The sequence below is a fragment of the Cyprinodon tularosa genome, unplaced genomic scaffold, assembly GCF_016077235.1.
Source record: "Cyprinodon tularosa strain WSP-4 unplaced genomic scaffold, ASM1607723v1 ctg642, whole genome shotgun sequence".
NCBI classification, from domain to species: domain Eukaryota; kingdom Metazoa; phylum Chordata; class Actinopteri; order Cyprinodontiformes; family Cyprinodontidae; genus Cyprinodon; species Cyprinodon tularosa.
Window position 1 is genome coordinate 375681 of NW_024039388.1, and position 25025 is coordinate 400705.

A 25025-nucleotide genomic window follows, 5' to 3' on the forward strand; every position below is an offset into this window, starting at 1 on the left:
AGAAGGTTCGGGATGTAATCTAAAACCTCTTGAGTTGCAACATTAAAGGTCCCATATTATGCAAAATTCTCTTTATAAACATTTTGAAAGTCACGTGTGTCCTGAAGCCTGTGTATGAGGTTCACAAATGGAAAAAAACAAAACATTTACCTCTCTCTACCTAACTCCGCCTCTTAGCTAATGTGTGCTCAAAATGCTGTTTCGAAAGTCCTGCCCTTAATGAAGTCACTCCTCCCCTAACTAAGCGCGCCCTCTAGCAGGCACTATCTCTCTGCTCACCAACACAGAGAGAGCGTCCAAAAAGACATGCTATGCTAAGAGCTAAACAAAGCAGCTCCTCTGTTATTGGCTGCATCAACAAGGCAAAATTATTTTTTACTGCCTTCATCTGTGCCTATGAAGACTCAGAGGATGGATTTCACATCTGTTTACTGAGCATTTTAAAGAAGATTACTTTCACAACATTGGCTCTAATAAAGCTGGCTTCTTCACAAACCTTAAATTGAAGAGTACATCCATACCAGCTGTCCATTACAGACCTTTAAAACCTGGGAATAACTTTACTGTGTTGGACTGCTTAGCCTGGTAGCCTGCAAACACATCAGCATATAAGCATAGTCTTTTCATAACAGGATATCTGCAGTAATTCTGATTGTGTGCTTGTGTTAAATTTAATTACTTTTGTAAGTAGCAGATAGATGAGGTATCTGCTCAGGCTAATTGGCTACTAGGCTACTGGGTGTACTTGTTTGTTTATAATTAAGGTTGTTCCATCATTACGAACACCGACTTTTCATGGTTGTGGGTTTTTGAGGTCCAGCCTTTGAGAAGGCGAGGGTATGGAAAGCCGAAAGCCTCGTTTAGAAGAGGGCTGAATCAGGAGATTATTGGTGGATGTTGTGAGTCTAATCTGCTTCACAAACAGCAAAAGCATGCTCATTAATAATTTCTATTTTCAAATGCAGCAGAATTTGGAACCTTTAAATTTACCTTTACCTATAAGTATTTTTGCATTGAACATATGTTAATTTTTTCTGCATTTGAAGCAGTTGGTCCATTAGTGGCGCTGTGTGAAGTGGAAGCCTAAACTTTAGTGCGGTGGTTAGTGGTAAGTTCATCACTTGCTTATAGACCGTTAGAGAAGATTGGCTTTTGTATTGCTGTCCGCTAAAAACACCACAACTTGTCCAATCTTTAATCTGAAGAGAGATGATGAGTCCTTTGGTTAATTGATGTATAGATAGTAAGTTTAAATAGAGCAAAACATTACTTTTTCAGAATTGTTTGAGATCAAGAGCAGTTACATTTCATGTGAAGTCCCTACAGGAGTCTACAAACATTATCAATAACTGGTGCAAGATATTAAAGGTCTTTTACAGATTGCTGATTCCATTTCTGTTCTCATTTTTCCATAGTTTGGTTCCCTGCATGCAATAAAATCTCCTCAGGTTTATAACCCTGGTTATGTTGCATAAATGTTAGAAAGCCTGTTTCTCGGTCAAATAAACATTATTCATTGACACCCTCCTTTTTTATTGTTCAATAAACATTGCACAGGGACACACACTGTTATTTAGAGCCTACTAAGCTAATAATGCTTATAAAAGTGATTAATATGAAGCTGCAAAGCACATTAAAGATCTCTGTAAATTCAGATTCCAATAAAATGAACAGGGGAGAATTTAAAGATATTTATTTGCAGTACAAATACAATACCAGCAGAAGTCATTGTTAGGATCAAATTTTGTTTCATTGTTTAAATTAGCTGTGGTGACAAAAAGCCCAAAGCCAGTGAGCATAAAGTGAAGCTCTTTGTGTTCAGAGCTGATGAAGCAGAGTTTCGTCCTGCAGGAAAGAAGTAGTAGAATTCATCACAACTGAGCTCATGCTGATTTGACACAAACAAAATAATTACCAGAAGAATGCTCGCCACACTTTTCTAAAAAAAAAAAAACAACACACATACCTCTGAGCTCCATCAGGACGTCTCCTTCATACCGTGCCAGGTCAACAGCATGCCTCTGCTCCGCGTCCAGCTCTGCCCACTGCTCCTCTGTCACGGCCCACGCCTGCTCCACACTCAGCCATGATAACTGTTCTGCACTGAACACCACCTGTGACACAAAACAAAGAACGTTGTGAAATTGTGGGCGAGATATATCATCCTGAAAGGCTAAATTTCAACTAGCCTTATTTCACCCTTTTCAAAGGAACCTTTGGGGGGGGTTATATAAAAAATGATATAAAAAAATAAACCATTTTGATTGTTGGAAAACAGAACTTATGAAAATTAAATCTGAAACAAGATCTAAATATTCATTACATAAAGGCACAAAGACTTTTCCACTGAGCTGTAGGGCTGAGGATGAGAAGGGACAGAGCTGCTGGGAGGGTTAAAGGTTGTCATATCAATCCATGCGTTTTAGTTTCATTTTAATTAGTTTAAATGATTTTTTTTACCTATCTTTTAAAATCCTGTAGTGTCCTGTAGTGTATATGTGTGAAGAGATGGGAACTGTGGCTAAATGCAAGTCATTGGTCCGGTCTGCTTCTCCCTGCTGGACTGATCACAATATTTGTATCTGAACATATGTTGTACAATTTAAGTCATGAATCCAGAGGAGAGAACAGAGCAGATGGTCCATCAATAAATTGATTCATCACTATAAATTAGAACATTAAAGAAAATTGATCAATTTAAGCATCTTGATTCCCTTAGTAAAACACATTATATAAAGTAAACAAAGAGAAATTAATGCTTTCAGACCTTAATTCTTATTGATAATAAAGTTTCTCTGTTTACAACCTCTATAAATATGACATTGAGGATCAGAATATTACATCAGACCATTACAAAAATAAATTCTGAAATGCAGGCCTTAATGATAAGTATATTTGATACTTAAGTATATTTGACTTTTTTCAAATAATCCCTTTTTTTCAAGTATATCATAAATTATTTTATCCCCTCATGGTTGCTCATTAAATAGACCCCGTCATCAATGAAGGTCTGTAAAATCATTAGATAAATTGATAAATAAAAATAATCAGCTATAAATGAATTTGAATTAATGCTTGAAGTATATATTTTTTATAGATTTTAAAATAGTTATAAACATTATCAGTCAATGTTTGAGAATGATTTGAGGAATTTATTTACTCTTTTTTATAAATGTAGAAATAATCATTTGGGAAATTCATAAACTGTGACCCTTGCTGTATCTTTACTCCAAGTTTGCAGCTTTTAAAGGTTAAGTTAACTTTTGCTGCTCCCACCATAACATCCCTGTTAGCCAGCTTTGATATTGCAGTTTCATTGCACAAACAGCTTTTTAATAACAATTGTAACTCACTGCAATTTTTTTCGGAGACATCAGTGCCACAGCTTCGGGGGTGATTCCCTCCATTTGTTCTCGCAGCAGAGCTGACAGCACTATATCAGGCAGACCCGCTGGAAACAGGCACAAACACTGTAGTCAGGTGAATGATGTTCCTCCTTTACTTTAAGCCTCTGGGATCGTTTTAATTGGACCTATCCTTCCAAGAGCTGCCATTTCCAGCTGTAACCCCTCTTGCTCTTTGAAAATAAACGAATTTGAAAAGTTTGTGCACAGAAAGTTTGCACCCTGAGGGATTCTATGCTCCACTGTACCTGCAAGTGTCCCGATTTCAGTGAAAATCTCAGGCCCCCAAGCACTGACAGGACCAAAGGCCTCTGCTCTGGCCAGGCAGTTTGTGAGCGCCTCCATCTGCTGCTCTGTACACGGCAGGGTCATTTCCCGCAGGAACATAACAGCTACACTGCAGGTTGAGAGGAAAATATTACACACATTATCTCCTTTTGAGTAAATGCAAGATCCCTGACTGAGGTTTGAAAGTCTTTGTTCATCCTCCCCAAAGCAGATTACGTATTTATATGACATAGATGTATTTCTAAGACTGACCTGAGGTTGTATGGGCTCAGGCGTTTGATCTCCGAGGCTTGCAGACCACAGATTAGATGGCCCAGCGTTGCCAAATCAACAACCGTTAAATGCTCCACTTTTAGTCTGCTCCTCCGCATCACACTTAAAACCACTGCTCTCATCTGAGAAAGGTAAACATATCTGAGCATTTAATAACTATCACTGAATCAAAGGTATAGTGGCGGATATTTGACATAGTGTAAAAATTGTAAATCTTCTTTTAGGTGGTAAGCTTATTTTAAACACAGCGTGAACAAGGAGAAATTGGCTCATGCAAGCTCTCGCACACGTTTAATATGCTTTCCCTCCCAGGAGCAGGTGCAGGGTTGTGCATGTGCATTTTTTTTTTTTTTTTTATGTAGAGAGGGCGGGTCTTTTCAAAAATTCGCCAAAATCCTACACTATACCTTTACGCTTTTATTAAGTTTTACATCTGGATACAGGATCATACCTTTCGAGGAGCCCAGTTCGTCAGTGTGCCCAGATGTGCCAGCACACCGAGATCAGTAAGACTGGCATCCTGCAGCTCTCTGTCCCCCATTTCTGTGACCACTGATCCAAGAGCTAACACCTGATCCACTCTCAGCTCCCTCACCGGACTGAAGGACTGTATTGAAAGAAGCACAATGCATCCAAAGAATGTCAGAACATTTCGGCTAAAGCTTGACAACAGCTGCAAAAAGATAACATTATCAAAATAATGGGGGGTCTGTAGCAAGATTTGAAAAATCAGGTTTAAAGATGGTTTATATCCTATCTGACTTATTTTTTACAAAGGGTGATTAAGGAGCTGGTAGAGACAGACTCTAAAAGAAACAACAGCTACCCAGGATGGCTTTTACAAATGCACACTACCCTACAGGTTTAAAAACTATTTATGCTTTTAATTTGACTTTATATCTGTTTCACACTTTTTGCTGATCTATTATAAAGCATTATAATAATACATTGAATGTGTGGCTGTGAAATGGCATGTTAAAATGTACTAGAGACTATTACAATATGTTTTTACTGGTATTATGTGGTAAATCTTGATTAGCTGTGTGTTTTAGTGATTTTATATACATTAGGGAGGGATGGTGTTGTGCTGCAGTCAAAGATTGGCTGCAGCCTCTGGAGATCTCTTAAAGAGATGCGAGCTAGCGTCTGTGTTATCAGCCCTACAGAACATACCGAATTCAACATGTCGTAGGAGAAACGATGAGGGCAAACTTCTTGCAGATTAAACCCTTACAAAGTGCTGTTAATGCTTTATGGTCTGATGTTTGGTAGGTTTTTCTGACCTGCCTGAGTTTCCCCCACAGCGCACATCGCTGCTTGGAGCTCAGAGACGGATCCTGACCAAAAACTTCCACACAATCCCTCAGCTGATCTACGGACATACGGCGGAGCTGGGTGGGGGTCCAAGCTGAAGGGAATGTTCCTCTGATGTCTGCACAGCTGGGAGCTGGCACTGATAAGATCACAAAAGTTTTATTGTAAATCTGATTCTATAATGTACTTTATTGGGCTTATCTAGAGAATGTGTGGAACCTTTTGCCCTTCTGCTCCGTGCTTTGACAATTCCTCGAATTAGGCTCCAGGTTTGCTTTCTGTGGTACTGTTGGTCCACACACCGACTCATACAGATTCCACCGACCAGACTCTTCTCCCAAAACTTTTGACTCACAAGAACCTGCTCCACTGTGCTCTGATTTAACACTGTCTGTTAAAAAAAAAAAAAAACAAGGTCATATACTCACAGAAAGAATTAATCTTATTTACATTCTGATTTATAAAGATCCTTTTATTTGATTATCTTACCAAGGGAATTGAGTCAATCTGTTTTGTTGAGAGACCAAAGACCAACCTGCCCAGATGCTCAATATCCCCAACTTGCCATTTGGATGGATCTCTGGCAAACATATTATGGTTATTATTATTTTATCAAAACAATATCCATACATGAGCATACATTAGAAATGAAAACTGCAGACAGGAAAGGTCACCCAGTCTCTCACAGGAAAAAAAAAAACACACACATACTCACACTCACTGGCAATTTAGTGAATCTAGCGATCATGTTTTTTGGAGTGAGAAAGGAATCTGGAGAAGCCACACATATAAGGGAGAACATGCAGTCTGGAGAAAGAACCCAGGTTGAATTAATACGTGGATCCTTGCTTTTATTCAATACAAACTGAAAAGTGTTGCATGCATATGTACAGTTCTGGTCCCCAATACAATTGATTAAAGTTTGTGGCTTTAACCAAGAAGTTAAACAGGAATACTTGTCCAAGGTTCTGTATGTGCAGTTAACAAATGTTCTCCTCAGAGAAACCAGAATCTATTGCAGATAATGTTTTACCCTAGCAGGTCTGTCCGAGTCAGAAGGTCACTAATGTCTCTGAGGGCTTCTTTGGGAAGACAGAAACTCCTCATCTCTTCCAGCCGCAGAGCCAGTGCTCCTCTGTCCACCAGAGCCAGACTGTCTCTGTCCAAGAAAGGCAACAGTGGCCCCAGGACATCCAGAACAGCCCCATCAATCTTCTCCTCAGCCAGGGAAGAGTCCTTTGGGACAGAACAGACATCCTGGATTAACTCAAGTTCACAATGTTTTATTCTACCTGAGTTAAAAGCTGTTGAGAGGAAGAAACTGCTTCTAACTCTCTTTCTCCTTCTGTTTCTTGAATTACTATTTTTAGACCATCACATCACAGCTCCCCATGACTCACCCTGATGTCTTACCAAGAAAAACTTTTCTAAGTTGGCTTTTATTATTATCATGAGAGCATTTTACCTCTTCAGTTACTTTACCACAGATTTTTTATTTTCCTATCTCACCAATTAGTGATAAGAATTACACCACCATCTGGTTTCTTTGCCTGAAGCATACTGCAGTTTGCAATAATTCTCACATCTTGCAGTAACTAAAGTACTTATGAAGTTTACATAGACACCTTACCAGCTCAGATAAGGCCTTCTCAGCTAAATTTGTCTGCTTATAGTGAGGCAATCTCAGGAAATCAAGAAATTCAAGCTGAATGTGGCTCAGGATTCCTCTGATAGACGTATTAGAGAAGTTGTCTACCATTGTCACTCTGGAGAAGAGACAAAAGGGTTCAAAATTATGGGAGAAATATCCTATTTCCAGGTTAAAATACATAGTTTACTTACGGTAAGGTTGCTGCAAACCCAGAACTCAGAAAACTGAGTTCCAGTTCAGGTTGTTTCCGCAGTTCGTCCACAATGCACTTTTGCTGATAATGCAAAAAACAAAACAAAAAAAACAGCCATTAACTCTGAACTGTTTGTGCATTCGCTTTGAACATTGCCTTCCATGGCATTGTGGAAGAGGTTTATCTCTTACCAGAGCAGGTCTTGGACCTCCAGGCAGTTCACTCACAAATTTAAGTAACTCAGTAAAATCTGTGTGGTTGATCCAACGCTTTAGAAAGTCACAACTCATTCCAGCGGCAATATGACCCAGATTTCTGTTGGCAGCAGAGAGGTCATTGTTGATTATAACTGTGTGTCTGCACTGAAAGTCAACGTTTGGAGTGTTTATGCTGCAGGTCAGACTTACTTCACCATCTTGATAGTGACGTTTTTGAATTCATGGATCTGTCTAAACAAAAACTGAGTCTGCAAATAAAAGACACTATTTAATCTATTGTTAATTACTGTTCATATGTGAGTGAAAAAAACCAAATAATTATACAATGTAAAAGAAAAGAGACACAAAGATTAGGATTTCATGTACAATATATGTTTTTGTGTTTCTTCCACCTGTTTGTTTGGGTTGCAAAACAACAGGAAGGGATCGTAGACATAATCTTAGTGTCTTTATTCTCTTCTTCAAGGTAATCCCAAATTTATTGTCCAGAAAGACTATAAAGTATTGTCTCTCCAGTAAATTCTGGGTCATCCCAAAAGGTTTTCTTCCAGAAGAAGATGCGGAAAAGCAGCAGCTCTGCTATGGGCCTTCTGTCTAAGTCCATCTTCCCATTGGCATGATCAGACTTTTTGAAGGGCAGGAAAGGAAAAAAAAATAAGGTGCCCTCACCACTGTATAGGGCACTGTAGCACACATATTTACTCCAGAGAGAGGAGGGATCTTTAGCGTGCAATTTCAAAATTTTGCCCCATAATGTGCTTACCATTGCCTCTGCCTATCTCTAAGGCTGAGGCCATCTACCCAGAGGAAGCTTATTTTTTATTTGAGATCTCATCCTTAGGGTCATGATCCATATCTTACCAGTCTAGACGACGGTCAAAATGCAGAGTAAAAATTAAGTGCATTTTTTTTGTTTGTTTTTTGGTTCCTCTCTTTCTTCATCTCAGTAGACCAAAGCAATGTCTGCATTATTTCCTGATCAATCTCTGTTTTAATCCCCCAGCCTACCATCTCTGGTGAACACTTCTAAGTACTTAAACTCTTCTGCATTGGGCGGCAGGAAACCTAACAATAGGGATTAGGCCACCTTTCTGTGGGTATTGCCACTGACTGTGTAGCAGTCAGAGCTAAGTCTATGAAACATACCTTGGATAAATTAGGAATTTCAAACATAGTCTCACATACACTGAAACAAAGCAACCCAGGTATGATAAAACGCCCCAAGGGGAGCACGCTTTGGTTGCCGCAGTGGTTAGCGCACACAACCCATGTACCGGTATGTAGGTCTTAGTCCTCAACGCAGGCAACCCAGGTTCGAATCCTGTGGTCCTTTCCTGCATGTCTCTCCCCCTCTCTCGTACCCCCTTTCCTGTCAGCCTACTGGGCATAAAAAAATTAGCCACTTGTGCCGTAAAAACACACAAAAAAAAGAAACGACTCCTCTAAAGACCCACAAACACATGTGGACCAGACAACCAGAGTCCAATAAGGAAGATGATAATGATCTGGTCCACTGATCAAAGGTCAGGATATCACCCACTAAGTGTGAAATCCCTGAAACATCTGACTGTTAAAGATTCCTTTCAGTATGAGCACGGTATATTATTCATCAAAAGTGTGGCGTACATTTCAGCACATGTGAAAAGGGTAATCTTTATTAAATTAATTCAGGTCTTGTTAGTCTGAGAACAGGTGGTGAAAACAGGCTCATACATTCCTGGCTGTGATAAAAATCCCTTTAAGGCAGCCATTATTAATTTATGCCACACTCCAGCACACTATTGTACTACATCCAAAGTAATTAGCTTGATGGCAGCTGATGTGAACGGAGGATTAATATCCTGAAAGGCTCATCTGAAGCATATCCAATGGGTTGCAGATTAAAGAGAGCAGGAATCCAGCCTAGGAAGATTTTCTTTTTTATCCACTCTTGTTGTTTCAAAGAAATGTGAGGCTGCACACAGTCGGCAGATTATAGGAGAGTGTGTACCTGCTGAGGAGACCACTGTATGTCTCTGTATGCGCTGATGCCTCTCCAAATGGTCCCACCATTCATGGCCTGTATCAGCTTTCTCAGAGGGACAAAGGGAAGCAGACAGTTTGCCTGCTGAGTGAAGTTCCTAGAGTCTTTAAGGAGAGCCTGCCAGCAAACAACCAAAGAAGAAAAAACTATTATTGCTACTGTTGAGACGTCATCTCATCTCAATTAGCCGCTTTCTTTGCATGGCTTTGGCACTGGAATAAAAAATTTAAAAAATGCTGTACTTCTAGAAATCATGCCACATAACATAGAGTCCTCAGCAAAGCACTAGTAGGAGAAGAAACTGAGAAGTGGTGTTTTAAGGGAAAAAAGTACCATCACCTCCTGCATGGCATTGAATAACATGGCTCTGTGTCCAGGCTTAAGATCAGTTTGGAGTGTTCTCCAGCACGGACAGTGCTCCTCACTGAAATCAGACCAATGGAGGTTTCTGAGCACAGCAGGGAAGAGACCAGAGAGTAACGGCTTCAGGCGGCACAGGTTTTCCACAGTAAGCTGGCAGGAGGAGATGGACACTGTGCTGAGATCGCAGATGGCTGAATGTCAGTACAAATGCTTTGAACATTATCACTTACATTACTGTCTTTTGTGATCTTGGATAAAACCTGAAATGCCTGAAAAACAAAATAAATGACACCTATTAAAATTTAAATGTATTTATAGTATAATACCTTACTCAGATTTAAAGCAATGTAATTCCATTTCAAAGTATAAAATTTTTTTTATGTTTTTTTATATTGAATAAATGTGTGATCTTTATTAAGATTAAGTCTTGGATTTAGGTCTGAACTTTCGGCCATTGTCACACACAAACACTAAATGCTCATCTTGTTCTTTTACCAAATATAACCACCTTCCTTGTTCCTTCTAATGAAAAACATTCTGATCTGTGGATGATGGGTGTTTTTGGTTATGTGTGGTGTTAGCCTTTTTCCACACTGCAAAAACGGTCTAAAATAAGTAAAAACTTCTTAAATTAAGTGTATTTACCAATAGTTTGAGTAGGTAAGTAAGATGATTTGCCCATGGAATTACTATTTTTACTATTAGGATAGGATTAGGATCCTAATTGGGATTAGGATACGATAATTAGATAATATGCACTTGAAATAAGACAAAGCAATTGCTTTTTCTTAAATTTAAAAGTAAGCTGTCTTACAGTTGTTCCACTGGTAACGTGTCTCACTTCCCTTCTCAATAATTAAAAAACAGACTTATTTTAAGAAAAAAAATCTTTAGATTTATATTTTTGCAGTGCACACTTTGGATTTAGCATGCAGACCAAAAGATTACATGATTTAAGCAGAACACCTTTCTCTAAAAAGCCATCAATATTTTAATCTTACATCATCTAAGAAAAGAAAAGCACATTTTTTTCAGTAACAGTAACCTGGTGGGGTCCTACATGGGGCCAACATAACATTGCTGTGCTTAAGTGAGTGCCCTGTGTCCTTAAGATATGGGTGAGCCTTTAAATCTGTACCAAAAGAGCTAGCTCCTCTGTGCTGGATCTGTTTATGTAAATGCTGTTTATTTCCTCAAGTGAAACATTCTGAACATTCCTCACTGTACTGGACTGCATAAAACCCACTGAGCTTGTTTTGAGGTGGTGTATTCTTGGGATGAGCCAATCTCTGTCTGGGACAGTTTAAAATCAACCAAGAAGATTATGCATAGAGAATATCCAGAAACTCTCCATGCACACATGATACATGACATTTTCACCATTGACATTAGAGACTGACACGGGAGTGGATTTTCACTCCTCTCCCGTCCCACTCCCACAGAAAAAAATTGTGTCCCGTCCCGATCCCGGGCCAGAGTAGAAATCTAAATCCTGTTCCGTCCCACTCCTGGTGAAATTACTCCCACTCCCATCCCGCTCCCATTCAGAATGACTCCCGCTCCCGCACCACTCCCATTCTTGTTGTTTTTGAGTGCGGGTGAAAAACTCAGAGCGGAAGCACTGTTGGTTTTTGGGTCGTGTAGTTTTTTTGACTCGCATTACAGTGTAGGCTTCAAGGAAAAAAACTATAAAACGGCGGCGCCAGTACTGGATTTTTTTCTTTCTATTTTATTTTATTTTTGGCATCGATCCTCGTTTTTTTTAAGTTACTATTGGTTTGCTCCCGCTCCCGTCTGCTCCCGTTAATGTTTAATCCTGTACCGTCCCAATCACGTGATCATTACTAATACTGACTCCCATCCCACGGGAATCCCACGGGAATCCCGTGACCCGTGGGATTCCCAAAAAAATGTCAGTCTCTAATTGACATTTTTTTCTTTCCACAAATACTAAACAAAGTTTTTTTTTATCGAGCCCATTTTATCATAAAGCCTATTAAGGGTATCCACAGGTTTCTTGGTATGCCTATGTTTTGCAGTGGTCTAGCCTCGATCAATGCCCCAGGCCCTAGACCTGGTGGGCCAATCACAACGCAGAGATGTGTTTTGAATTTTTGGATGCAAAGCAGGCGGGGTTTTAAGGGCATGACGACAAAGCTGCATGACGCTGGAGAAAGCACAACAAGGAAGATGGTAACAACTATTGAACAGTTCTTGTTTGACTCAGCTTAGGAATCAGTTTAGGAAGGATTAGATTTGGAGTTTTCGTTGAAATGTGTGCAGGAAGAGGCTCTACGCTAATTCATTTTTAAGAAGGACTTATTCGCCTTTTTACCAAAAGCCGTTTCACATGCTGTTTGTTTACTCTTCCCCACCAGCTTTCTGTCACGCTTACTACGTCACAGTCGTGCTCATTGGTCAGAGCGTTGGCTAATAGGCACTGACATGGTTTGAAAAACAACGGGTTGTTCTCATCAACAATCTTCCGATGTCCCATTTATCAGGGCCAGACTAAATTACACATTTAATCTCACATTTAGTCTGCTTTATCAGGCTATCAAAATCAGTCAGATTTTGGAGGAAACAAAGCATTCATATGTGTTCCTCAGGGAATCTTTAAGAAAAGATATGAAAGCTCTCTGATAACTTTTCTTTTATATATTTACTTCAATTTTATATACCAAATGAACTAGAGGAGAAACAAAAAATCATGAAAGCAGAACAGACAAATGCGAAGCTAAAAGTGTGAAGAAGAGTTCCCTCCCTGCTGACCTGAGCTGGTGAATATCTGGGAATTCCTGGCTTTGATAAGATCTCCAGCAGACGTTGCGATGGGAGCGACAGCAGGAAGGAGGCTCCTAACTGGGGAAGCAAACCGCTGAGTGCAGACAGCTCAGCAGAAGTCATGCTGCTAATGTTCAGGCTGGTTGATACTGCTGGGATCAACCAGGATGACAGCTGTAGTGTCCATGAAACACAGTTAAACCGAGTCAGTCAAGCATCTTATAACTTCACATAAAAACACACTCTAGTTGATGCTGCTAGAGGTTGAAATAGCTGGCTGAATGTCTCTCACCCTGCCGCTGGCACTGATCAACCCCTTGGAAATGCACTGAGACAACTGCTGCCAAAGAGCAGAGGACACAGCTGGGTCTTGGAGATTTATACCCAGCTCTGCTGGATCCAAGTAGCACACCAGACCTCCTAATCTGGAAAAATACTTCTTTCATGACCTTGTTTCTCTTCAGCAGTAGCTTCAAACGAATCTTATAAAAATGGGTTTTAACAGGTTTCAAAGCATTTAATGATATAGACAATAAAGTGCATAATGAAAAAAAGATAGGAAATACGATTGAATTTACAGCATTGAAGTCTTCATATAAAGATGTCTACTCTTATTTTTCATTTCTGTACAATAATTTATGTAGTTGTGCTTGAACAACAAAACCATAGATCTGTTTGGTTCTGATCCAGTGTAGGTATTTTCCCCGATAGTCTCAGAATTAATGATGTTAATATGGTGACCTGGTCACATCCTGCTGCAGCAGAGCATCTCCATATATTAAACTCCCATCTACATGCTTAGTAAGACAAGCTCCATAAGGCTGATTTCCTAGAAATTTGTGATTAGTTTATCCATCCATCCATTTTCTTACACGCTTGTCCTAAGTGGGGTGTGATTAGTTTATGCCAAACCTACACTCACCGGTCACTTTATTAGGTACACCTGTCCAACTGCTCGTTAACACTTAATTTCTAAGCAGCCAATCACATGGCGGCAACTCAGTGCATTTAGGCATGTAGACATGGTCAAGACAATCTCCTGCAGTTCAAACCGAGCATCAGTATGGGGAAGAAAGGTGATTTGAATGACTTTGAACGTGGCATGATTGTTGGTGCCAGAAGGGCTGGTCTGAGTATTTCAGAAACTGCTGATCTACTGGGATTTTCACGCACAACCATCTCTAGGGTTTACAGAGAATGGTCCGAAAAAGAAAAAACATCCAGTGAGCGGCAGTTCTGTGGGCGGAAATGCCTTGTTGATGCCAGAGGTCAGAGGAGAATGGCCAGACTGGTTCGAGCTGATAGAAGGGCAACAGCGAGTCAAATAACCACCAGTTACAACCAAGGTGGGCAGAAGAGCATCTCTGCACGTACAGTACGTTGAACTTTGAGGCAGATGGGCTACAGCAGCAGAAGACCACACCGGGTGCCACTCCTTTCAGCTAAGAACAGGAAACTGAGGCTACAATTTGCACAAGCTCATCGAAATTGGACAAAAGAAGATTGGAAAAACGTTTCCTGGTCTGATGAGTCTCGATTTCTGCTGCGACATTCGGATGGTAGGGTCAGAATTTGGCGTCTACAACATGAAAGCATGGATCCATCCTGCCTTGTATCAACGGTTCAGGCTGGTGGTGGTGGTGTCATGGTGTGGGGAATATTTTCTTGGCACTCTTTGGGCCCCTTGGTACCAATTGAGCATCGTTGCAACGCCACAGCCTACCTGAGTATTGTTGCTGACCATGTCCATCCCTTTATGACCACAATGTACCCAACTTCTGATGGCTACTTTCAGCAGGATAATGCGCCATGTCATAAAGCTGGAATCATCTCAGACTGGTTTCTTGAACATGACAATGAGTTCACTGTACTCAAATGGCCTCCACAGTCACCAGATCTCAATCCAATAGAGCATCTTTGGGATGTGGTGGAACGGGAGATTCGCATCATGGATGTGCAGCCGACAAATCTGCGGCAACTGTGTGATGCCATCATGTCAATATGGACCAAACTCCCTGAGGAATGCTTCCAGCACCTTGTTGAATCTATGTCACGAAGAATTGAGGCAGTTCTGAAGGCAAAAGGGGGTCCAACCCGTTACTAGCATGGGGTACCTAATAAAGTGGCCGGTGAGTGTATATATCTTATGAAATTTTGTGAAATTGTCGAGAGGAGCTGCTCTTGGCCGCTGCCTTGAAGCACCGCCATGGAAAATTACAATACAAGAAACATGTTAACAAAGTCCTGGTTTTCGTCCCCTGCGATGGACTGGCGACCTGCCCAGGGTGTACCCCATCTCTCGCCCATAGACAGTTTTAGATAGGCACCAGCATTCCTTGCCACTATGCTTGGGATAAAGCGTGATGAAAAATGGATGGTTTTTGTCCATGTCCTCTGGAAAATTATAGTTTGGCCTTCATTTTGTTTCTTTCTTATAGAAAAGTAAACTTCTGCAGTGTCCTTTGTATCATACCAACATGCACATCCATAGCAACAGTAGAAAGAGCCTACTGTAGGCCAATGATGACAAAGGATTGTTTGGTGAACTTGCATAGTTTGCTAGATCTGAGCCTGTTGGCAGCTGTTTTGAATTTACTAGCTTTGTAGACGGTTTTCTATTGAGGACTCTTTGAATCCCTTTACGTATTATTAAGCTGCTACAATCTTGTGCATAACTTTAGCCATTTCACATGGCAATAAATGTAAGAGTGTCCACAATTATTCCTAAATATCAAATATCACAAAAGAATTAAACTTTTTTTTAAACTTTTTTTGTCTATTGTATTTGAATACATATTATATATAAAAACTAATATAAAATATTTATATGTCCAAATATTATAGTAGAAAATAAAAACAATGTTGTTTAGTGTCCTAAATGTTTCACATGACAATAAATCTGTATAACATGGGGGAGCAGACCTCCAGAAGCATCTTTAAAAGTCCTTAGATGAGCCAAACAGGAAAACATAAACTTTAAAAAAAATCTATCCCACCTCAGCAGGTTGTCACCAGTCAGGTTCTTTCTCTTACTAAACAGGGTCCGTAGAACATGGCGGCCCCTCACACCATCCAGACTGCTGTTGCTTATCAACTCCACCAGAGGAGAGAGCTGAGGATATAATCAGCAACATGTTTAAACTAATCATAAGAAGCCTCCTTAAAAAATAAAAAAGGTAAAAAGTTGAAAATAGAGAAAATACTGAATTTAGTGGGAATTAATTAGCCGTGAAAAGTGATTTTGCTGGATTGAATATTTCTGTTGCCTATCTTTACTTTCAGCTCTAAAATTCAGTATCACTTAAAAAATTCTGATTCTTGCAGTTAGATAATTGGGTCCAATAGCTTTAGTGTAAATAAACTCTATATGTGTCTACTATTCGGTTCTTGTATTGTTAAAAATAACAATAATGTAATGTAATGGAAATGAAATAGAAAAAAAGCAATAAAACAAGTAAAATAACTAAATAGAAAAACTTATGTACAACAAAAACGCGAATAAAAGAAAAATCAATCTCAATATATAAAAAGTAAGAAAGGAGCATTTAAAATCAAGAAAAAAACATTATTAAATAAAATCAGAATATAATATAGCTAAATTATTAATAATATGCATGTAGAAATAATAGAAGTCCAAATTTTATAAACATTGCTCTATAGAGACGTGGTACATATTTAATTACCGTAGATCCTCTAAACACGTTTCTATTATTGTATATTTTCTTTAGCATTCACAAAGTCTTCCTTTCCCAATTTTTATTGTTCTTCCTTATTCAGCAGAGACCTGGAAGTTTTCCTTAAAAGCTTCCTCACCTGTTGTGACGTGAGCTGCTGAAAAAGATGGACTGGGAGGTAAGGCAGAAGCGGGAGGATGGAGCTGAGAAAGTGCGGATGCCACGTGGGCACGTCGCCCACCACATTCGACTGCAGGAGTCGTTTCACAAAAGCCTTCTTCTGCAGGGGCTTCATCTCGGAGCTGTGGTCACGAATGGCTGTCAGGCTGAGGGGCATCAACAGGAGGGCCGTTTGAGAACAGAGTTGCCTTTAAATGAAACATTAAATCCTCTGCTGGTAACTCACACACTGTCGTTGACGATCAAGGAGGCCGGGAAGTTCATTATGTCGGAAACGGACATGAAGGGGATGAACTGAGAAAGGTCCACAAAGAGCTCCGGGGTCACTCTGGGGAACTTGTGTATGAAAGCAGCAGTCATGGTTTCCATGGCCTGCAACTCTTGCTGAGAGGCCTGAAAGGGAAAAATAAAACAGATGAGAAAATCTGAGGCCAATAAACTCCGCTTTTGATTGTCATCAATAGTATCTCTCATGAGAACAACAAGAACAGTGAAGAATCGGTGCTGTGAACATTCCTGCAGAGCCAACCTGGCTGGTTTCAACTTGAAGCTGGTCCCAACTTTGATGCATATGTGAGATAAATCTCTTCACAGCCTCTTTCTCAGCAGACATCACCACAGAACGAATGCTGTCTTTTGGCATCTGGAGATACTCCTGATTAAATGAAATGGAAGTTCAGTGAGCCTAGCAGTTCTGTGAGATACAAATATAGTGGTGAAGAACACCTTACCTGCAACAGAACTCTGAGAGCGGAGGAGTTACCATTTTGCTGGATGAGGTCCCAGAGGACGGGCTGAAGCCACAGTAGAGCAAAGGTTACAGCCTGTTTGTTAATGTGGGAGGCAGAAAAAGAGAAAACATCTTACACTGAAGCAGCTCAGCAGGTCCTCCTTCACAGTGGCATTCTGCTCTCTGCGCAGGAACACTCCCACAGTGTGAAGCACGCTCGTGGAGGCCTCTGGTTGCAGGGTGGCCCAGGACGAGTTGTCAAGGAGACTGGAGAGAAGGATGGCCTGGCCCAGACCCTGTCTTGCCTCTCGCTCCCCCTCATCCAACCCTGAAGAGAGACCCACCACAAAATCCAGGATACGCAGCACATACCCCAGTGCCACAAAGAACCCCTCTCGCTCCCCGACGTCCATCACACACACACTTATCTTGTGCATCAGGTCCATCAGCATCGGTGCTGGCTCCACACACAGCTGGGAGGTGTCAAACTCATACCGTGCTGGAAGCATGTCAAAAATCCTTTGCAGGAGGCATTTATTGCTTTCTTGCTGTGCTCGCAGATCTGCACAGACATCTATAAACTGTGGTGTCAGTTCTACCAGCTGCTGGAAGACTGTAGAGTTTAAACACATGTGCTCTCTAATTCCCTGAGTTTGTCCACAGAATTCCAGCAGGGTGAAGTTGGTGAAATCATCCAGGGTCCATTCCGTGTACTGACAGGGCTCACTGTCTTCTAAGGCAGCTTCATATAAAGTTAGGTTGCCTATTTTGGAGCAGTATGCTGCTACCCAGCTGCCTTCTTCTAGGGCCTGCTGGGAACCAGCGGACCCTGAGCCACACAGAGCTGAGATCAGGAACGAGTTGTTGGGAAGGAAACAGTTTCTGAAAGCATCAGCACTGAGTAACCTGCCACCCAGCTGGGCAAGACAGTCCTCACTAAGCTCTGGAGTCACTTTTGGATCTCCTGACAGCTGCACACAGAGGTCCTCAATGCTTGTCTGGTTAAAGAAATGGAAGTCCTGTGATGCTGCAGCCTGCAGACAGAGGCATGGAGGTTGGCAAAAAATTTAGGTGCAAACAAATAATTTATCCATTTATGGGTTTTTTTGAAAATGCAATGACTTTAATTCTGGTCACATAAACCTTTTACATTTTTTAAGACCCGGCTATGCTGTTGGTAACCTTTAATTGAATTTATGCTGTCAAAATGAACCTTGAAATTTAGGATCTTACTTTTCTCTAAAAACCTTATACTAATAAATAAACGATTAGTAAGTTTGAATAGGGAAAAAATGTGTTTACTTTTACAATTCACACATTCACACAATTGTAAAACTTTTAGTTTGCTTAGAGACATTTTTTTTTCTGTAAGCATTGTGCCAACTTTTAAACTCTCAAGCAAAAGTTTCCCTCATTAAAAATGTATCCTTTACCTGCTGTGCTTTCTGCAGCCAGAAAGAAGAGTTGGAACACACCGTGTTGTTGAATTCATGGGCAAAGAACTCAGTGCAAACATGGACCCAAAAGAAGTCTTGCTCAGCAGCAGAGAGGTACCAGGCTGCATCCAAGCAGGTCGCATGCAGGTCAAGTTCTAAATGAGTTGCAGCAGGATTGCCCGACCCGTTCTCCCCTTCAAATAGTTTGCAGTACAGGAAAACGGTGAAGTTAGAGACGCCTGTCAAGCCAGGGATGGACTCATTACACGCTGCCTCCAGAATTTCTGTGGAAGCGAAGAACTCAATCTCCTTCTGTTTGCTGTTTCTCTCTGTGAACTGTCTGGCACCTGCAGCTGAGGGTTTAGGGGATTGTTTCTGTTTAAAGGAGCTCTGTGAAGAGGGAGCCTTTTTTGAAGATGACTGAGCTGCAGGTCGTGGTGACTGTAATTTCTCTCCCTGGGTGGAGGGGCAGGAAAGAAACGGAAGGGAGCTTGGGAGACCCTGAGAGCTGACCCCCAATGCCTGAGTGTTCCAAATCACATTATGTCTTATCCCCCTGAAAAGCCATGAGCAAAACAGTTATTATAGTATGCCAATTTTTAAACTCTTTGTCACTTCACTCAAATATACTTACCATAAGATCAGCTGTCTTAAGTTCCCTTAAAAAAGAAAAATCAAAGGCAAATATTTGAAAATGGAAGTTAATGCGTGGCATAAAAAGCAGCTGGGGACTCCTGCAGTGCTACTATGACTGATGCTACAGCTTAGCTCAGCTAACAAAGCCCAGGATATAATGTTACTGACATCAATGTAAGGATAAAGGGCTTTGCTGAGTCAACAAACGGGGCTTGCTGTGGCTGAATGAGATAAAGATTTGAAAGCAGTGTCACTTTCTCTGCTGGACCTTTCAGACTCAACATGAGGCAGACTAATTAAGGTCTGCTGAAATGCTTTCATTACTTCCTGAAGTCACCTCCGAGTAAAAAATGCAACATTATTAAAAATATTTATAATTACCAAAGCAGGATTAATCATAATCAGTTGTTTAGTTGTACAAAAAAAGGGAGGATGGTTGATTTTTTTTTTGGAAGCATACATAGCCTAATTAATATAGTCTATTAACCTAAAGCAATATGCATAGTATGGTTGTTACATGTCAGGTACACCGGTCATTGACCTTGACCAAGGCACTTTACAGTAGAACCGCAGCAGTTCCTGGACTGGCATGGCAATCACTGCCCCTACTGTACATAGTTAGGGACAAATGCAGAGGACAGATTTCCCACTGGGATCAGCTTCATAGTCATGTAGGCCACTACCTCGATTTTATTTATTTTGCTCAGGCTACTCGTCAGTCCACAGCTCAACAACTATTGAAAGGGCAATATTATTGCCATTGCTGTTAATATATAGTAGAAATTCTACACATTCAGTCATAAAATGTCACAGGGGATGTATTTAGGGAGTGGGATTATTTCTAAGATTTTTTTAAGAAGGGGGAGACCATCCCCCCTCAACTCGAGTACTGCTCATACTTATACCTACAGCACAAGGACAAACAGCAATTATTTGTTTTCTAACATTTCGCAAGCTTGAAGAAGTATCTCTCTCTCGAGTCTCATTATGTCATGGAGAGTCATGGGTTCGGCTTTCTCTTCTCTTCAGGTCATTCTACGGGTTTTGTACAGGACTCCTGGTTGGAGCCTGAAAGGAACATGATGGAAGATTGAATGTTTGTCTAATGAACAATTTCTTCTCATTTTTACAACTTTATTTTTAATGTAATATGATGTAAGATGCCTGCGGTGATGGTCTACATATTTGTATTCTTTGGTTCTCACCCACAGCCACCTCCAGTTTGGGTCACAAAAGGGCTAAATCGTGTTCTCCTCAGACCAAATCACACAATTCTGTCAGGGTTTGATGTTGGGTTGAGGACCCAAAAGCAGAGGCAAGTTGGCAGAGGTGAATTTTGGTGGGTTTAATGAGGTTTACAGGTACGGAGGCAGGAATCAAAGATCCAACATAAATAACAACGAACCAGAACCAAGGAGACATCAGGGGAAACCAAACTCTAGGAGCCAGGGAGAGACGAGGTAAACAGACAGACGTTTGACGGGGATCCAGCAAACAAGAACTGAAGAGGGAGGCTTTTAAAGGGGACAGAGACAAAGAGAGGGCTAACGAGAGGATTGAAAACAGGTGAGGACAGAGCAGAAAACAGAGCTAGGGAAAGAGGACACAAGAGGGCAGGAGAGGACAACAAATGGAAAACCAAGACTGACAAGTTCCAGTTAAAGTCTCACCCAAACATTTATGTTTATGAACAAAGAAGGCTTTTTTTATTCCACTCATAAATAACATGTAGATAGTGTCTCATGAAGGGAAAGGAGATATGGACATAAAGGTCTATCAAAATATCTAACGATGTACCTGCAATAATTACAGAAATGTTTCTAGGATTTATTTAAAGACTGGGCTGATTTTGCTGTTCGTTTGTTGTTGTTTTTTTTAATTATGTCATTTAGTGCACCTATTCAAAGGCAAATAACGCTACTAAAATAAAACTCAGGATCAAAAGGGTTTCTCTTCACTAGAAAAGATGTGAGTGATATAGCACTGCCCCATTGCACAAACTTTTTGCATTTCTCTCATTTTCTTTAAATTCATTGATGTTTATTGATGCTTCAAATTAATCAGCAGTGGAAATGCTTCTGACAGAAAACACTTTAATTTCAGTAATACTTTCAGTTTATTGGATATTCCAAACATTACTAATTATAGTTTACGTTATCCTGATAGATAAAATGCTTGTATCAATATTATTGCCAAATTGTCTCATGGCTGCTATAGTGTGCACGATGACAAGATAAAGCAGGGTTTTCATCCAGTGTTGTGACCTCCAGACATAAAACAATCACTTTATGAAGTTGTTATTTATTACTAAAATGAAAGTCTTCACCAATAGATAGATGAGTATCTATTTTAACATTTTGTGCAATCTCTCGAATGTGTGCTTGCCGGGTTTGTAGTTTGAAGTGCATCGATCATACTCACCAACGGTGCATCGGCCCTGAAAGTTGGGTTGCGGCACTTCCACCAGGCTGCTCACATCATCAAGTAATGCCATGGTAACTCGTGACACCTTCTTTCTCAGGTTACCATAGACAGAACTTCCCACCCTGTGCAGAAGGCCTCGCCTCAACCCATCCAAACTCTGCACAAGAGCCAGGTTTTTCTCAGCCTGCTGCCCGCTTCGATCTCCCGCGCCTGAACGAGACAAAACTTGTAGCAGGAAGCTTTGCATGGAGTCGGACTCGTCCTCTATTTCCATTGTGCTTTCTTCTGATGTATTTGCTGAAAAGCCTCCCTGCCTTATGGCCTCAGGGGGCACGCTGAAGGGCTTAAAACGTCCAAATGCACTCGGACCATTGCCATGTCCTGCAGGTTCCCCTGCTGGGTGTAAACTGACCACAGGCTTCCAGTTGCGTGTCTCAAGAAATTGCAGCAGCTGCTGAAGCCAGCTAACACTGAAGGTGCAATCGCTACGTCCCTTTAGAGCACAGATGAATCCCTGCAGACCTGCACTGGCCTGGCCATAAGTCCCACTGATAAGAGCCTGAAATGCAGCTTCCAGCACAGCACTCAGTGTGCGCCAGTTTTGAGATAAGAAAGTCAGGATTGGTCTGTGGGGCTGACGCTCTGACAGAGTGATGAGGCTCTGCAGGAGCCCAAGCAGCCAGTCCCAGTGCGGACTCCCTCTGAGGGATAAAAACCAGTCCTGCATCTTAATGCTGGGTCTGGGTGGTACACGGCCATTCCACTGGTTCAGGGCTGCATTGCCTTCAGACTGGAGAAAGAAATGCAGTACCTTCTCCCAGAGCTGTTCCTCTTCCTGCTCTGGGGGCACATCTTCCAGCTCAGCACCCATCTCTTGCAGATACAGAGAAATGTTGTAGAGGAATCCAGAGAGACGGTGTCTGTCTATTGGCTTGTTTAATGAAGGCAGGTTCTTGGTGGGAAAAAGGGTTTTTAAGCCTCCAACAATACCTCTGACCCAAGTGGGCAGAGACTGATCCTTGTTTGTTTCAGGTTGGGATGGCACACCAGCTTCTTTTTTCCACTTTGAGATGATCCCTTTCAGGGGATCATCCCTGTGGTCCTCTTTAGTACTCGCTAAAACAGTAATAAAAGGACACAACTTGAGCTACACACACAGAGTAGCAACATGATAATTACTTTGTCATTAATCTCACCTGTACTCTCACGGATCCCATGTCCAAGCAAAACAATGCAAACTATGATGCTTGCGAATTTAAAAGCGGCCATTCCTGACCTTTGTTTCACCATCGTCATCTCATGTCAGCATGTGCAGCGAAGAATTGGTGTCACATTTTTCTTATTTTTTGTCCCTGTTAATTTAGCAAAAGTTTTGTTTAATTTGCATTCAGTGTTAGTTTTTGTTATGTCTAAATGAGGGGAAAAAGACATTACAGCACTGTGGAGATATTAAAGCTTAATGACTGGGTTCTATATCACCTCGCCACTTAACACTCCAGGCTACTAAGCATACATAAAGGGTGAATAAAATATATTAACTATAATCTGGTATTGTAACTTAATGCTCATTGAAAGAGAGGGATGTTGCATAAAAGACTAAACATATTTTAGATATATATGCAGTTATTTTATTCTATAAATAGATATAGCAAATAGACTTTTTGAACTTACCAGTAGTTAGAATCCATTTTTTTTCTTTAATTGATTTTCAGCATCCTTCTATACTTCTTGTAGCCATCACACGGTGCGCTGCCCTCCTCCTAAGTGGGTCTCTATTTCACTACCGCTCTGACTTTCTCTAGCTTTCACAGGCACCCCTCCCACCAGTGACTACTACTGGCCTCTTATCTTAGCTGTGTGAGGTGCACTGCAGTTTAGTTTAGTTCCTGCAGCTTCAGTTTATTTGAGGCCTTAAATGGGAGATAAACTATTTTTGGTTTTTTCTAACAAACATTTTACAGCTCAAAATACACATGGCGTCTAAAACAACTGATTAGGGAGTTTATTTGGCCGTCTGCAGATTGATGTCGTGGGAAGGTCACAGCTCGCAGCTATATGTGTAAACAAGGTGAAAATCTGGATCATATTAATCACACCCAGGATATCTATCCTGTTTTTGAACTGCCCAGTGTCTCCCGCTGACTGATCCCCTATTGAGCAGGGACTCATCAGGTGACAGTGTTTTTTTTTTGCAGGTGTAGTCTTACCAAAGGGGCTGGGTCAGCATGGCTGTGCAGCCTGTCACTGTTTAGACTCCTCTATACCTCAGTCAGAGAAACGTACAATTGAGCCTTGTGCGGTGGCACAGGAGCAGACTCCCCAGCATCAAAGCGCTGTCTGCTGGCTCTGAAACCCAAGAGGACTAGGTGAAAGGACCACCCCCTGCCTCCACCTGCTTCAGCTCTGTGATACTGCGGCCTGCGCAGGGACAATATCTTCCTCCTGTATTATTGATGCCACAGGGAACAGCAATCACTCAGTGCGGCAGGGCTCGATTCACCACGGGAATAGTCAATGAGAAACTGGATCTAGCCCATACCTTTCTCCTCTCCGTTGGAAAATGTGGTTGTTGAGATTTTTATTTTTTTATACACATGGCGAACAATAAGCATAAATTAGGAAAACAAAAACTAAACATTTTCTTCCAGAAAAGAGAATATTCTCTCTGTTAAACATGTTGCCATGTGGTTGCTCAGTGAATGAGAATCAGCCCTCTCACTGATTTCTTCTGCCTTTGGAACACTTAAAATGTTCATATCCAGATCCATCACATTGTAACAATATATAAAGATAGGCTAAATAAGTACACAAATATGATTTTTTATTTTAAAAACCAAAAAAAGTGTACCCAAACTCTTTTATTAAATCAGAAAGATTAACCCTAACAACCGTTATTTTGTTTAAGTGGTTGACCATCTTCTATATCACTGTGGTGAAGGACCTTTAACCTACTTCTTTTTTGCAAGAGATTCAGAAAATACTTTTGTGCTGATTGTTTTATGTCAGATATAACAGAGTGGACCCCTTACAAAAGATTTCTTCTTTTCTCATTTGTTCACATAATAATTTTGTCATAATGATGTTTTTTGTTTTAAATTTAAGTTAGCAGGTTTTCCCACTGGAACTCTCACAGTGAGGCTGTTTTTGGCCACACTCCTTCTCACTGTAAAATCTTGAACTCTGATCTTAACTGAAGCCTTGGAGGCTTTCGGTACTTTAGATGTTGTTCTAGGTTCTACAGTATGTGACCCCTTACTGAGAGAAGGAAATAGTCGCAGATGAAATCTGTTAGGGGGGAAATGAGTTTTCACAGCATATAAAACAAATGAAAAACTCAGTGCAAGAAGTTGTTGAAATCCTGTTAACTATATGATTAATTTCTGGGACTGAGACAGATGTTCGTATTGTAGAAAGACAGGAGTGAGTTTACTTCC

General features: G+C 40.8%; 1 protein-coding gene across 1 annotated transcript; it reads right to left on the bottom strand.

Moving 5' to 3' along the window:
* Positions 1-1512: 1512 nt before the first annotated feature.
* Positions 1513-23401, bottom strand: LOC119798942 (stereocilin). Its single transcript, XM_038308612.1, has 30 exons — positions 23263-23401; positions 22788-22943; positions 21589-22707; positions 19166-19190; positions 18529-19087; positions 17233-18129; positions 17097-17159; positions 16895-17020; positions 16592-16758; positions 16325-16511; positions 15508-15623; positions 12804-12936; positions 12500-12685; positions 9958-9996; positions 9704-9877; positions 9332-9481; positions 7531-7589; positions 7315-7438; positions 7122-7204; positions 6910-7045; positions 6313-6515; positions 5769-5859; positions 5499-5670; positions 5249-5418; positions 4417-4572; positions 3945-4087; positions 3653-3801; positions 3354-3451; positions 1967-2114; positions 1513-1845 (listed from the first exon to the last, which is right to left on the bottom strand). Exons 2-30 carry the CDS (start codon positions 22885-22887, stop codon positions 1757-1759), a joined length of 5862 nt encoding a protein of 1953 aa, XP_038164540.1. The 5' UTR covers positions 22888-22943; positions 23263-23401; the 3' UTR covers positions 1513-1756.
* Positions 23402-25025: the final 1624 nt, after the last annotated feature.

Excerpts from the sequence above, each read along its gene's own strand:
- LOC119798942 (XM_038308612.1), bottom strand. The coding sequence starts at position 22,887 with ATGACGATGGTGAAACAAAGGTCAGGAATGGCCGCTTTTAAATTCGCA. Across the intron at positions 5,671-5,768 it reads AGATTGACTCAATTCCCTTG|ACAGTGTTAAATCAGAGCAC; the intron begins GTAAGATAATCA and ends TTTTTTTAACAG. Across the intron at positions 5,419-5,498 it reads ACGGAGCAGAAGGGCAAAAG|TGCCAGCTCCCAGCTGTGCA; the intron begins GTTCCACACATT and ends TGATCTTATCAG.